A 15,843-nucleotide genomic window follows, 5' to 3' on the forward strand; every position below is an offset into this window, starting at 1 on the left:
AAAAACTTAAAAATAAATCAGGGGGAGAAAATTAAAATAAACCGGGGAGGGAATAAATCGGGGCGGGGGGGGAATAAAGCGGGGAAAAAACTTAAAAATTGAAGAAAATGGAGAAATCACGGGGAGAAGTCAAATGGGACGGGACGGCGGCAGGAGCGGGATGCGGCCCGTGGGAGCGGGGCCGGGGGGACGTGCTGGGCCTCATCCTGCCCCGCTCCCGCCGCCGGGAAGGCAGAGGGAGAAGGGGTCCCGGGGACATCGGGGCGTGCGGGGCGTCCCCAGCCCCGCGTGGGTGCTCAGCGCTGGGTGGGTGCACGACCCGGGTGGGTGCCAGCACCCGCCAGCACGGCTGCCCCCGGCTCAGCGCCAGCGTAGGGTCGGGTCCATGACCCCCCGGCCCTCGTTACCCATTAACGAGCAGAGCAGGGCCCAGAGGTCCCTGGGAATCACCCGCCTGCATCCCCAGCCCGGGTGGTGGGTGCTGAGCCCTGTTTGGGGGTGTTGGGCCTGAGCAGGGCTGCCTTCCTCCTCCTCCTCCTCCTCCTCCTCACTGGGGTCCCCCACCATAGGGTCCACGCTGGCCCCTTCGCTTCAGACAGGGAGACCCACACCCTGTCCATGGGGCCACGGATACCGAGGGGCCGCATCCTGCACCCACCCGGGACCCTCGAGAGCACCCACCCCCCCTCCGGCAGCATTCAAGGAGGGGGGGATCTGACGGTGCAAGCGCAGGCAGGGTGCAGGCATGAGTCCTGACCCTGCCCATCGGTGTCCATCTGTCCTGCCCGTGCATCTGTCCCCACTGATGGGTGTCCGTCTGTCCTGCTGGGCATCACCCCGCTCCGATGGGTGCTCACCCACCCTGCCCAAGCATCACCCCCGGGTCCGTAGGGTCCCCAAACGGGCCCTGGGGATGGGCTTGTGCCTCTGTCCCAGGCCAGGCAGGGGGGCAGCAGGCAGCAGCAGGGCACCCTGACCCCGTCCCCGTCCCCGGACCCCCCGCCACGGGCAGCTGGGGGGTCTCCGGGCCCCGCGCGGGCTTTGCTTTCCCAGGGGCATTCCCTTAAAATACAAGCTGGGAAAACAACAGCATTTGGGTTAAAACCCCGGGGGGGGTGGGTTGCAGATAACATTTTTTAACCAAAATTGCTGCGTCTGGCCACAAAACGGCTTCTGGCCACCAAAATCCTCCGGCAGCTCCCTGGCCAAAACCCTGTTCTGGACCCGCTGTGCCCCGGGAACCGCGGCCTCGGGGCCCTTTCCGGGCGCCTCTGCCCCGTCAGCAGCTCTGCGGTGCCCGCCGTGGCGCTGGGGGAGGTTTCCCAGGGTGGGCAGAGCCTTTTTGGGGTGCTTGGAGGGGTCCCGGGGTGCTTGGGGGGGGTCTCAGGGCGCTTGGGGGGGTCTCGGGGCACTTGGGGGTTCTTGGGGTGCTTGGGGGGTCTTGGGGCAGCAGGACCAGCCTGGGAGGTCCCAGTCCCCCCCAGTGCCGCAAGCACCAGGGATGCGAGGGACCCCCTGGGCTCGGTGCTGGGGTGCCCGGGGAGGGTGCTGGGGCAGGGTGCCCCTGCTCTGTGCCACCCCGTGCCAGCCCGTGCCAGCCCGTGCCCGCACAGTGCCACTACCCGGCAGGTCCCAGGGGCCACTCAGCGATGCCTTCCCCTCTGCAGCCATCTTTTCCCCCCCAAAAAAATCACCTTTTTTCACCCCATCGAGGCAGCTTTTTAAGGCACAAACACCCATTTTGCACCCCAGGAGGGACCCTGGGGGTGCCACCACCCTCTGTGCCCCACTCAACCCCGGGGGGGGGATTTCTTTTCCATCCCCCCCTACAAGCCTGGAGGGACAGGGATGCGGCTCTGTATCCCCCCCAGCTATGGGATCCCCGACATGGGGGGGGCTGAGAGCAGGTTTTGCCCCCCCAAATTGCAGGGGGCTGGGGGGGGGGCCTGCTCGGGGCAGGGCATCACCTCTCTGCTCCCAGCCGGGTCGGTAATGGGATGGGGAAGAGGCCACCAGTTGGGGACCTGAGAAGCAGAGGGACCCTCCTGGCCCGATCCCCAGGGTGGGGAGACAAGTTTTCCCTTTTTTCCTGCATTTTCCATGTGCCTTCACAGGTTTGGGCTGCTTGAAGCAGCCGCGGGGGTCAGCGATGAGGGTTTGTGGGGTGTAAATTGGGAGGGGGCTCCTCCAGCAGCCAGGGACGCTCCCACCACTGCTCCTCTGAGCAATACCAAAGCATTAAGCTGCTGTCCTAGCCCTGCCCTCATTCAGCTCCAGAGTTAACGCCCTCTCCCGTGCAACTGGCTTCCACCTGGAGCTGCCTGCAGGGCAGGGGCTCGCTGCCCCCAGCACCCCCAAGCCCAGGCACCCAGCCTCTGAACTTAAATACCCGCCTCCCAAATCCAACCATAATGATTGTGGCCTGAATCCGGCGGGATATATATAGGTCCCACTTCCCTGGGAAGGGGATGTGGACCTGGGAAACCCCCGGCCGGCCGCTGCTGGGGAAAGGAAGGGCTGGGCTGAGTCAGCTCCCCTCGAGGAATTCTGTTTGTCAGCAAACGTGGCAGCAGGCTCAGCACCGACACCCGCAAAAGGCGCCCGGGCCCCATCCTGCCCTTCCCGTCCTCCCTGGGTGAGCGATGGCGGGGCTTAACCCTGCACCCCCCCAACACCAAACCCGGCCATGAGCACGCTGGTACGGGCTCGGGATGGCGTCGAAGCCCCCTCGTGCCCCGGGTACCCCCCCGGAGATGCTGGATCCATGGAAGGGGAGCGGGATGCGGGGCTCCCCCGTTCCTGGAAGGCAAAGGCAGCTGGGGGGGCGGCGGGGGGGCAAGGAAATGCCTCTTTGAGTGCTGCCTCTCCAAGTGAAGAGCTCGCTTTTCCGAGAGCAGCCTCCAGAGTGTTTGCATTAAACAGCTGCTTCCCGACCCTCCGCACAGATTTCGGGGGGCCCCACCGCCGGGAAGGGGACCCCACGCCTGGAGCCCCTCACCCTGGCGCCGCCGGAGGGATGCGGGTGGGCTGGGGGGAGGCAGGCCGGATCCGTCCCTCTGCCCTTCTGCCGGTGACCATGAACTCCGGCGTGCATCAACAGGAAAGCGGGTCGGGGCAGCGTGGCCGGCCAAGAGCCTGACCCCGAGCCCTCGCCACGCCGCTGGCCGCATCCAGACCTCCGCCCCGAGCAGGGGCTCCGGCAGCTTTCCCTGGGTCCCCTCCCAGAGCTGCCTCCATCAGCTCCTGGGGACCCCCCCCATTGCAGGACCCCGGTGTGGGGTGCAAGCAGGAGGGGACACAGCCCTGGGTCCTGGAGCCAGCCCGGTAGCATCCTGCAGCCAGGATGGGGGGACTCCATCCCCTCCTTCCTCCATGTCCCGGTGCAGTGGGGCGGCTCCAGCAGGACCCCCACGTCTGTCCCAGGGAATGGATCCCCCCTCCATCCCCTCACCCTGCCATCAGGGACCCCAGGGCTGGGGGTGCTCCCCCACCACCCACCTCCCCGCACCCCCCGCCGCCAGCTCCCACGCTTACACAGTGCTACACATCTCTCTTTATTAATAATATTAAATATACAAGCGGTTTTCTATTATTTTCTTTAAATAGACTTCTTTAAATGACTTTGTATAAAATATTTCAACATTTCATTGTATCAAAAAAAAAAAAAAAAAACCAAAACACAGAGGCAAAATAAATCCGACACAGCTTGAAGGCAAGTTTTCTCCCCCAGGAGCAGAGCGCCGGCATCTCCTCCACGGTGCAAATCGGTGCCGAGCCGGTGGCTTACACCAGCAGCAAGTTTGGCCCCAGCCTCCCTGCTGCAGTCAGGGCTTTCCTCCTGATTTACACCAGTTCCTTGCACTGGAAACCCTTCCTTTTGGCAGTCATAAATACACATATTAAAAAAAATTAATAGTAATGCTTTCTTTAAAAACAGCTTGGTTTGTCCACATTTTCTTCCATTGTATAAAAATAATACTTCAAAACCCAAGAGCAGCGCGGGCCACGCTTCACATTCAGGGCCAGAGGGATGCTGCGGTGGGCAGGACGCGGCCCGAGCCCGGGGGCTGGGGTATCTGCAGGGGTGGTGCACCCCAAACCGGGCTCTTCCCAAAGCCGGGGAGGGGGCTGAGCCAAAAAACCCCCGCATACCCGGCCGGGCATCTTCATCTCTTACACCCACATCGATCCAGTCCTTCCCCGGCTCCGTTTCCCTTCTCTAAAGCGCAGTCACAAAAAGAAATCCAGTTGCAGACGAGGCCAGCTCGCAGCAATAACCCTGGGAGGAGGCGGGATGGGCCCCCCCGTAAAAATACTTCTGCGGGATAAAGACCTTCATCCGCTACATTAAAATAAAACCCTAACAGCACGACGGCGAGCCGAGGCCAGCTCGGGCAGGCAGGACCAGAGGGAGATCTCCGGCGGCAGGAGGATGGGGACCGGGACGGTGCCAAGCGTCACCCCCCAAGCCCGGCCCCGCGCGGGGACGCGGGCACCGGTGGGCTTTAAATATTCACAGTGTGAGGGTTGAAGTTGCAAGTTGGGGCTGGGGTCGTGCAGCCCGGGAGGGTGGGAATCCTGGCGACTGAGCCCCCCGACATCTGGGATGCCCCGGCTGAAGCCTTGGGAAAGGCAGGGTGAAGCTGGGGGGCGATGGGAGCTGCTCCAAACCCCGCTGTGCTGGGGTGGGAGAAGAGCCAGGGGATTTGGGGAGCTGGTCCCCTCCATCTTCAGCCAGCACTGGCCATGTCCGAGTGGGATCCATCATCCCACATCCAGCGCCAGCCTCTCCATCGTCCCGCTCAGCACCACGATGTCACATCAGCCACCGCTGCCATCCTGGCAAAGCCTTTCGGTAACGGTCCGACGCCTTCCAGCCCTTCGCTTCCCGGTGCCCGGGGGTCCCACTCGGGGCGCATCCCCCCATCCTTTCATCCCTGCCTGGGAGGTTTTTTTGCAGTCTCTGGCCGCCGGCGTGGGGGCGAGGGAAGAGGGAGCGTCAGCATCATGGTGGGACCGTGGAGGGGCCGGTGCGTGCCAACCCTCCTTCACACGGCGAGGAGTATCCGAATCCGTCCCTGGAGCAGCTTCGCATCCCGCCTCGGGCCCTGGGGAAAGGAGGAGAAAGATGAGCGGGAGCTGAGCCTCTGCCAGGGAGGGCGGGGGGGGGGAGCAACACATAAAAACCACAGGAAAAAATACTATATATATTAAGAAAGTGCTGGTAATGGATTAATGGGCTGCAAAACCGCATGCTGGCAGCGCTGGGATGCGGACCTGCTCCTCTCCGTGTCTTCCCACCCCATCCACCCCCTGCCAGCAGCTGAATTTCCCTGCTCGTGGCTGAGGTCAGTGCCTGCGGGGACAGTCTGGGGGCTCAGCGCTGTCCCCGCGGGCTTGGACCGGAGCCCTGCGAGGTCCCATCCAGCCCCTGCTCACCTTAGAGGTCCTGAGTCTCCAGCTCTGGACATCCCCCTGCTCCCTGCAGCGCCCTGTGAGGGAAAACCAGGGGGGTTTAGGACAGGGTGGCCCCGGGTGGGGGTCCCCAAAGCCCCCCCAGGCAGGACGGTACCGCACCCACCTCCTCTCCGGCTCCTCGGGGTCGCAGCCTCCATCTTCCAGCGGCCGCTCCAGGACCTGCACGGAGGGAGGGGGAACGGGGAGATGAGCCCTGGGAAGGGGCTGGGGCTGGGGGGGGGGGCTCTCACCCCCAACCCACTCCCGGGGGGAGGGGGGGATCTCCCAGATAACATCCTCCCACCCCACTCAGCACCACCACTTGTCCCCCCCATCCCAAAATGGTGGGGAAAGGGGGGCTCAACCCACACAGACCGAGAGATAAGTGGGGAAACTGAGGCAGGAGAGGAGGCTTGCACCCAGGGAGGGGGCAGGATGGGCTGGGGGGGCAGGGGGGGGCCTTACCCTGGATTTATACTTGTAGAAGAGCAGCCCTCCCATGGCCAGCAAGACGGCCACCACGCTGGCCACCGTGATGTATATCAGGGGCTCCCGGCGGCCCTCCCTGACGGCTGGCTCCTTCCTGCGCTGCTCTGCGCCCAGAACAAAGCCAGAATCAAAGCTGGGGCCAGCGCCGCCGTCCTCGGGCTCCCGCAGCCGGCTCAGCCCCCAGCCTCGCCCCCTCGCCCCGTCCCCGGGGCCGCCCGGCACTCGGCCCTGCATCTCGGGGGCCATCCTGGAGAAACGCAGCTGCGTGACGGGCTCGGATGCCTTGGCGGGACGGATCCTGGCTCCGCCGCCTGCCGAGCCGGCGCTGGGGGATGCTGCCGGCGTGGTGGTCCTGAGCCCGCTGGGATGATCCGGGAGGACGGAGGCTGCCTGCTGCTGGGCCGGATCCTGCGGCGGGTGGCCGGCCACTGTTTCGATGCCCCCCTCCACCAGCTCTCCATCCCCACGCAGGATGGAGACGTCCACCGCCACCAGGCTAAGGGTCCTGGCCGGATCCAGGAGGGCTTCAGCGCTGTCGGTTGGAGCTGTCTGCTGCATCGCGGGGGACGGCACGGACACCGTGTCACCTACCCCGGCACCCAGGACCTCCTCGGTCCCTGAGCCGCCGTCCGTGCTACTGGGGGGCTGAGACGGGGCATCTAAGTCAGCGAGGGTGGCATGGAGGAGGCTGGAAGGGACCTGGGTGCTAGCGGGTGCCACCTCCCTGCTGGCATGGGTGGCAGCGGAGAGGGAGGGCTGGGTGGCAGAAGGGAGGGCAGGGGACAGGCAATTGCAGTCAGGATCTGTCCCCACACCTGAAAGAAGCAGAGAGAAGAGACGGCCGTAGGGTCACCAGCCTCCAAGAGGGGCACAGCCAGCAGATCCGAGGTCGGGGGCAGCGTCCCCGTCCCTCCCCGCAGCCCCGGGCAAGCGGGTCAAACAGCCCCCCCCGCCCCCCAAAAAAAAGGGAGAGTGAAGGTGAGGCAGGGAACAGGCAGGGAGCAGGCAGGGACAGACGTGGCAGCACGAAGATGGCAAGCAGCGGGCAGGATGAAGCAAACCCGAATCACCGGGTCTCCTGAGCCGATGGCAGCGGGTTATCCCCGGCTGGCAGGAGCTGGACAGCCACAGTTAACGTCCCCCACGGCACAGGGACACGACACGGCTCCAACACACGGACAACAGCGAGACGCCTCCTCCGTGGGCATGCAAACACACAGCGCGGGCGCCTGCGAAAGCACGGACGGCAACACGGGCTCCTCCATCCCGGTGGGCAATGCTCTCCCCGAAGGCTCGGTCAAGGGGGAAACTGAGGCGGGGGGGGGGGGCAGTCGAAGTGACACGGCCAAGGTCATGCAGCACGTCGGTGGCAGCAGGGTCCCAGCGCCTCGATTTCTCCGTGTTACGCTCAAGCCGGGCGCTGCGGCTTTGAGATGGAGCCGAGCCTGATGCCTCCAGCCGGGCTGATGGAGATGCCTCCTTATTCCCCCTCAGCATCTCTCTCTGGCCTTGTTTCCAGCAGGATTCGGCCCAAATCCCACCCCCAAAGGGTGGCCAGCCCCTTCTCCCAACCCCGGCTGTCCCCAGACACAGACGCAGAGCTCGCTGACACACTGCCAAGGCCACCGCACGGGGACGGCCACCAGCCGAGAGACAGAGACGAGGACCAACGCAGACACGTGCCGTGCCCACGGCGCCCGCGTGTGCCCACGGACGGGGACACGCTGCTGTCAAGCCGTTCCATGCAGGCAAGCCCAAGCCCCCCCAGCCTGGCACGGGTTTGCCGGGCAGAGGCAAAGCCTCGGCATCTCACCTGGTGAGGATCCGGCCTTCTTGGGCCCCATGCAGGTCTTCTCGTAGACCTGGCTGCAGTCCTTCTCGAAGGTCTCCTGGTTCTGCAGCAGCTGGTCGATGTCCTGGAAGAATTGCTTCACCAGCACCAGCATCTCGTAGGGGGAGGTGGTGAACTCCTTGAAGCACATCTGCGAGAGCTGGAGGAAAAGCTGGGCTCAGCATCGGCTCCGCGACCGTGCCGGGCACCCGGTGTCACCGCCATGGGGTACCACGCTGCGCCCAGGGCAGGGTTTGACCCCCTCATGGCTCCCCGTGTCCATGCACACCCCACCTCTGCTCCACCTCAAGGTCCTGCCCGCGCACCCACCCCAGGGTGCTCCGAACACCCCGTTTCGCCCAAGGATGAGGGCTCAGACCCACACCCCTGCAGCTCTGGCACCCCGCGAGGCAGGGAGCACCGTACCTTCCTCTCCTTGTCATCCTCCTCCCTGATGCAGGGGTCGACGTTCTCATCGATGCGGCTGTACATCCTGCGCACCATCTGCATCTTCTTGGCGTTGGACGAGTTCTCCTTGAACTCCGTTCGCTCCAGGATCTTGCCCAGCAGAGGAAAAGCAGCTTTCACGTAGCAGACGGGGTCCTTCTGCAAGGACACAGAGCACCCCAAAAAAGCAAGACTGGTCACTGGATGGGCAGAGGCAGCACCACCCCATCCCGCTCTGCCTGGGGGAAACTGAGGCACAGAGCCACAAAATGCCTTTCTACGGTCCCACAGGCTGCCCAAGCTGGGACTCGCCAGCCGCCTGGCCAAGCAGGATGGGTCCCTCCTGGGCTGCCTCCCGCAAAGGGGGACAGGAGAGGGGAGACTGGGGATGTGGGGACCCTCCTGTGCACCAGCCAGCCCTGGTCCCTGTCCCCTTCTGTCCCCTGGTACCCAGCGAGGAGCCACTCACCAACTGCATCTTATCGATGAACTTGAAGGAGACCCTGCCTGGGTGCTGCATCTGGGTGTCAGCCTGGAAGGAGAGAGCAGGACGTCACCCCGCGGCCCCGGGGGGATAACACAGCGGGAAGGGGCACCGGAGCCGACACGGGCACCCCGAGGGCATGAAGGGGTGCCTGAGCCCCCCAAATCCACAGGGCTGGGGGGGGTGAGGGGTCTGCTCCCACCCCTGCTTCATCCCACACCATCCTCCTCCTCCTCCTCCTCGCACAGACGCTTTCCTAAGGTCAAACCTCTGGCAGGGGTGAGCCCAGGATCCCTGCTCCCACCAGGGCAGCGCGCTCCCGGCACCAGGGACGCCTGCCTCCCCCTGCCTGCTCCCACCCTGCCTCTCCTCCTCCTCCTCCTCCTCCTCCTCCCAGCACCATGGCAGAGCCCAGCCCTGCTTGATCCTCCCAGGGTCTCCCCTGCCCTGCTCTCTCCACTAAAGCCAGGCTGCAAAAGAGCACTCTGCCATGCAGGAGGTGGTCGTGACACCGAGGTCACACATCCTCCGGCGGCACACAATGCCGCGGTCCCGCACGCAGCGCTGCCAGCCCCCCCCCCATACCACGACCCTTTCCAATGGGGGTGAAAATCCACCCCAAATAAACCCCCTGCCTCTGGGCCAGCATCCCAGGCTGGGAGGGCGAGGGCTGCCAGAATTGCCGGCCGGCCTGGGATGCCGGCCCGGAAACAATTGCTCCATTATCCCGCAGGGGCTGGAGCGAGGGCCGGCTCCTCCGCCAGCGGGAAGAGGAGAGGGCTGCAATCCCCGGCAGCGAAACCACGACTTCCATTCAAACTTGCTCCATCCCCTTTATTTCCCCCCAACCACGCACCCATTTTTAATCCCCAGGGGTTGCAAAGGCTCCCCCGGGGACACTGGGTGCTGGGGCTACAGGGGTAGCTCGGGCAGAGGAAGCCGAGCTTGCACACACGACATCTGCCAGCTCCTGGCATCGCAGCTCGGTGCTTAAAGAGGAAGAGGTAAAGCGAGCCCGGACACAGCGGTTACACGCTGCGAGCCAGAGAGCTTGATGCAAAGCAAAGGGGCAGCAAGGATTCAAAGGCACCGCTATCGTTTCTCGCCTGCGCACCCCACTCGCTGCAGCGGTGGAATTTAATCTGTGACAACCGTGCAAATCCCTGCGTGGCCCTGATTCCCGCTTCTCTCCCAAGCATCCGCGTGATTCTCCGCTCGGAGGTGAGCCAAAGGCCAGGGCGGGATACAGCCCCAGCAGCCGGGATGGGGCCAGGAGTTGCCTCCCACTGGGGTGGGTGCGAGCACCCGGAGCTGCCCGTGGGATGAAGGCACCCATCGCCCCAGCCTGGCTGGCTCCCTCGCCCAGCTAGCCTGGCCAGCGGCCCCCCTCGCTGCCTGCCACCCACCCACAGCCCCATTGCCAGCCCAGCTTCCAGGCAAGCAGCTGGACTCAGGAATGCAGCCGGATTCCTCGGCTTAACCCCTGCGCAGCCGCCCGGAAAACGCCACGGCCCCACAGCACCCGTCCCCTCCGCCGCTCCCCCATCACCCCTGCACCCATCCAGCCCCACTCGTGCCCCCTTCCCGGCCACGCTCCCGCTTCCCCTCTCCTTCCATTTCTCCCACCGGCACTTTTCCGTGGCCACGCTTGCTACAGGCACCGCGGCGCATCACCCCCCTGGTGCCCGCTTGTCCCTCGTGCCCACGGATGCTCAGCTCCTGGGTACCACCACTTTGCCAGTGGAGCTGAAAATAAGCCAATTTGCTGATTTTCAGCCCTAAATAAGGGCTGATTTGTGCCTGTCCGGCCCCGAACGAGTCCCCGTCCCACAGCAGAGCCCGGTGAGGGCACTCACCAGCTCCTCCAGCTCAGCCAGGTGCTTCTCCGTGATGATCTGCTGGCAGTAGCTGTTCTGCTCCGTCTCATGGATGCTGCAGACCAGGAGGAGGAGGAGGGACGACAGCAGGGTGCAGCGGAGCAGGCACACCTGAGCATGGCAGAGCAAAGGCTTGGAGCAGGGCTAACCCCCGCCCCGAGCCCCCTGCCCTTCCCCACCACCCCCGGAGGGGCCACCTTTGCGGTGGACAGGGCTTGACAACCCCACCACGGTCCTCCAACCCCACACCCATCCCCATCCCGCTATTTTTAGAAGCGCCAGGTCAGCGGGGAATTTCCCGGTGCCCTGCATGGCCGGGACCCGGCTGGCACAAGCCTGGAAGTGGCTCTTGGCCACCTCCACATTCCCCATGCAGTCCTCATTCCCAGTCCCGCACCATTTCTCCGTCTCTCCTGCAAGTCTGCTCCTCCACCCCGGCTCCAGGGAGCTATGTGATGCACTGACCCACCCAGCCCCAAAAATCTTCTTCCCACCCTCTGGACCCCTCCAGCCTCCAGCGTCTGCACCCGCCGGGCTCTTTCCATCCAGCAGCTCTGGCGTTGCCCCAAATTCCCCTCCCAATCCCCCTTGCGAAGAAGCGGGGAGGCCCCGAATCGTGGCAGGACCCCAGTGGGCAACGGGGCTTGTCCCGGGGCCAAGACCCCCGGGGTGGGGATGGAGCAGACCCCCGGGGTGGCTGCCTGTGTGCCCCCCCCGTACACCGGCACCGAGAGGGTGCCTGGGTGATGGAGGGAGGGGGAATTTCCCTTGGAGGTTGTCCAGAAATCCTCCCCTCTTGTGAAACTGCAAAATGCCGCCGGGGCCACCGCCGAGACACGGCCACGGCTGGCCGGAGCCTCACCCCGCCGGGGCCGGGCCGGGGCTGGAGCCGGAGCCTCTCCCCGCCGGCTCCGGGAACCGGGAAGGGGCTGGAGCTGAGAACCGGAGCGGGGACGGGGCTTCACCCCGCGGCTCCGGGAGCCGGGACGGGGCTGGAACCCAGGACCGGGACGGGACCGGAGCCTCAGCCCGCGGGGCCGGGGCTGCAGCATCACCCACCGGGAGCCGGGACCCCCGCAGAGGGGATTCGCCACGTCCCCGCTGCCTGCCCGGGGGGGGGGGACGGGGAGAACCGGGGCTAACGGAGCGGCGGGGGGACCCCGCACAGGTGGCAGCGGGCACCGCGGCGGGTAACGGGAGGGACCGCCGTACCTTGGCTCCGAGGCGGGGCATGGGGGCTGCCGTGGGGCCGGGGCTGCGGCGGGACCGGGCGAGACGGAGGAGGAGGAGGAGGAGAAGGAGGAGGCAGCGGCGGCGGAGCCGAGCGGGGCCGGGCTGAGCCGCCGCCGCCGCCGCGCTCCCCTTTATAGCGCCGCGGCAGCATGTGGTTTATGAGAAAGGGCTGGCGGCCGGCCAGCGCCCGCCGCTCCGGTCGGCCGCGCTCGGCTCGCATCGGCCGCCTTCGGGTCGGATCGGCCCCGCTCGGAGCGGCTCGGCCCCCGCGCATCGGCTCCGATCGGATCGAATCGGCTCCGGTCCGGCTCCGCTCGGCTGCGATCGGCTCCGGTCCGGCTCCGCTCGGCTCCGATCGGATCGAATCGGCTCCGGTCCGGCTCGGCTCGGCTCCCATCGGCTCCCATCGGCTCCGATCGGATCGAATCGGCTCCGGTCCGGCTCGGCTCGGCTCCCATCGGCTCGGCTCGGCTCCGATCGGATCGAATCGGCTCCGGTCCGGCTCCGCTCGGCTCCGATCGGATCGAATCGGCTCCGGTTCGGCTCGGCTCGGCAGACCTCCAGCCCTCAGCAGCGTGTGCGCACCCCCTGCACCATCCCATGCGCACACGCGTGTGCAACACCCCTGGGCGAGCACGCTTGCATGTCCGTGCATGCCCCGGGCACACGCACACATGTATATGCACATACGTGCGCACGCCGGAGACGGGCACCCCCCGTATGTGCGTGCACAGCCCTTGAACACGTACGTGTGCACGCACACACGCTACTGCATGCGCAGCACTGGGGCTTGCACACGCGTGTATGGTCACCCCCGGGCACTGGCAGCCATGTGCACGCACAGCACGCACACACACGTATGTGCACGCTTAGTTTGGGGCACAGGTACCCATGCGCACACGCGGCACACACAAACACACAGCCCTGGGGCTTGCACACACACGTATGTGCACGCTCACTTCTGGGCACAGGTACCCACGCGCACACGCAGCACGCACAAACATGCACACAGCCCTGGGGCTTGCACACACGTATATGTGCATGCTTGCCCCTGGGCACATGCACACGTGCACGCACACATGTGACAGCACGTGTGCATGCATGCACAGCCCCCACACCAGCACGCACGGCCATGCAGGCACACCCATGCACACCCCACCCGCATACACACAAGCACACACCAATGTGCACCCGTGCACGCATGCTTGCACGCACACTTGTGTAACCACGCAGCTGTGCACGCACACCCATGCCACACACACAGGGTTACGTGTCTATATTTGTGCACAAACCAGAAACGCCGGCACCCCTTGCAGGGGCACACCCGCAATCCCACATGCCGCACGCACAAACACGCTCACACGCGCACCAACACGCGCCCCAGTGCATCGGCGATGCCGACACGCAGCCCCGCTGCAACTTTGTGCCTTGCTCCCGGTCAATGCCGTAAGTTTTCCTGCAGAAAACCCTGCATGGGTTGGACTACCTGGACTACCTGTTGGACTACCCTGCGGCACGTGCCCGATTCCTCCCCGAAATCCCGTCGCCTGCAGCCCACCGCAGCCGAAATGCCCGCGAGAGCCGTTTCTGCCATGCAGAGGGTTGCAGGCGATTCGGGACCAGGGTGCCCTCGCCGTGCTGGGGTGCAGGGTGCGGGGCTCGTGGGTGCTGGGAGCAGCGGCGGGGGGGAATTTGGGGTGTTGGCGTGTGTGAGCAGGGCAGGAGTCGAGGCGTCGGGGGCAAGAGGGTGGCGAGAGGCCCCAGGGCGTTCCCGCAGCGGCTGATTCAGGCTCCCTTGGCTGCTTTTCCTATTGCTGGTGCCGGGCCGACAGCAGGCACGGAGGTGCGTGACTGGATCTGTCTGCATGGGCGTGCATGGACAGATCCGGGCGCGCAGGCACGGATCCATTTGCGTGGGTGTGCGTGGACAGATCCATGTGCGTGGATGGATCCCCATGTGCACAAGCAGATCTGTTTGCATGGGTGTGCATGGACAGACCTGTGTGAGCTCATGTGCATGGAGGGATCCACGTGTGCACAAGCAGATCCATTTGCATGGGTGTGCACGGACAGACCTGTGTGCATGCATGTGCATGGATGGATCCACATGTGCATGGATAGATCCATGTGTGCACGGATAGATCCACCTGTGCACAAGCAGATCCATTTGCATGGGTGTGCATGGACAGATCTGTGTTTACTCATGTGCATGGACGGATCCATGTCTGCACAAGCAGATCCATTTGCATGGGTGTGCATGAACAGATCTGTGTGCATGGATAGATCCACATGTGCACAAGCAGATCCATTTGCATGGGTGTGCACGGACGGACCTGTGTGCACGCCTGTGCATGGATGGATCCACATGTGCGTGGCTAGATCCACGTGTGCACAAGCAGATCCATTTGCATGGGTGTGCATGAACAGATCTGTGTGCGCACATGTGCATGGCTGGATCCACGTGCGCACAAGCAGATCCCTTTGCAAGGGAGTGCACGAACAGATCCATCTGGGGACAGAAAAACCACTGGCATTGAGGTGCTGGGCATGCAGAAAGCCCCGTCTGCTGCTTTGGGGATTTTCCTGTTTGCTGCGTGTTTGCTTGCAGGCAACTGGAAACAATTAGTTGCCACGAGGTGAACTGTTGCCTTGCAAAGTGTTTGCCACCCCAACAGAAGCAGAAAGCAAAATACTCTGCAAACTCAACTGGATGCAAGCGGTGGCCCCGGGCTGTGGCTGTGACAGGGGACCGGTGACAACGGGGCCGTGTGTCGGTGGCAGCCACCACATCCGAGCTTCAAGGAAGCAGCGGTATCTGCTCCCCGGCGCCGGAAACGCTGACGGGGTTTCAGAAGCTGCTGAGGGTTTTTCTTGGAGCTGAGATAACCCCAAGCGAGCAGAGAACCGGGATCGGAGACCCGGTGGAGGAACGACGGGGATTTGGGGTTGGGGAAGAGCTGGGAGCCGTTCGGAGATGGGGACAGCAGTGACGGCCCCACAACGGCATCAAATCTGCCCTGGTTTGTGGGTGCCACGGGTGTCCTTATCGCCCATGGATGGCCCTTAGATGCTGAGGATGATGGGGACGGAGGGGAGGAAGGACGCTGCGGTTAAAAATGAGTCGTAATCACAAAATACCCCCTCCTTCTTCCCCCCAAAGGCCAAGCGCTGCGATGGATGGCTATAAACCCTCCAGACAAGGCAAGTGAGGCGAGGCGGTGGGGTAGCCACCACCCCAGTTAGGGACTGTTTTCATCGTCTAGAGCTTAACGATGGTGACAACAGGGTTGAACGTTTATGGGTGAGAATCAGGGGGAAGGCCAACAAGGCAGACATCGTGGTGGGAGTCTATAGACGACCCCACCGGGATGAGGAGGCGGACGAAATACTCTATAAGCAGCTGGGAGAAGTCTCACGATCGCTAGCCCTTGTTCTCGGGGGGGGACTTCAGCTCAGCAGATGCCTGCTGGAAATACAACACAGCGGGGAGGAGACGTCTCGGAGGGTCCTGGAGCGTGGGGAAGAGACCGTCCCAACACAGCTGGTGAGGGAGCCGGCTGGGGACGGCGGCCGCTGGACCTCTTGTTTGTGACCAGAGAAGGCCTGGTGGGTGATGTGATGGTTGGAGGCCGTCTTGGGCACAGCGATCATGAAATGATAGGTTTTGATTCTTGGAGAAGCAAGGAGGGGTCAGCAGAACGGCCACCTTGGACTCCCGGAGGGCAGACTTGGGCCTGTTCATGCCCGGTTGACAGAGGCCCATGGGAGGCAGCCCTGAAGGGCAAAGGAGCCCAGGAAGGGTCGAAGTTCTTCAAGAAGGAAATCTTACAGGCGCAGGAGCAGCCGTCCCCGTGTGCCGACGGACGAGCCGGCGGGGGAGAAGGCCGACCTGGCTGAACAGAGACCTTTGGCTGGAACTCGGGAATAAAAGGAGAGTTTACGACCTTTGGAAGGAGGGGCAGGCAACCCAGGAGGACTACAAGGATGTCGTGAGGTTATGCAGGGAGAGGATTAGAAGGACCAAA

General features: G+C 64.1%; 1 protein-coding gene across 1 annotated transcript; it reads right to left on the reverse strand.

The window, feature by feature from the left end:
• Positions 1-3,926: 3,926 nt before the first annotated feature.
• On the reverse strand, positions 3,927-11,818 carry CSF1 (colony stimulating factor 1; the record flags this gene model as incomplete). Its single annotated transcript, XM_082330311.1, has 9 exons — positions 3,927-5,108; positions 5,440-5,492; positions 5,582-5,637; positions 5,923-6,761; positions 7,760-7,937; positions 8,204-8,383; positions 8,694-8,756; positions 10,565-10,696; positions 11,798-11,818. 8 exons carry the CDS (start codon positions 11,816-11,818, stop codon positions 5,441-5,443), a joined length of 1,521 nt encoding a protein of 506 aa, XP_082186437.1. The 3' UTR covers positions 3,927-5,108; position 5,440.
• Positions 11,819-15,843: the final 4,025 nt, after the last annotated feature.

The sequence above is a fragment of the Platalea leucorodia genome (assembly GCF_965183815.1).
Source record: "Platalea leucorodia genome assembly, chromosome: 19".
NCBI lineage: Eukaryota > Metazoa > Chordata > Aves > Pelecaniformes > Threskiornithidae > Platalea > Platalea leucorodia.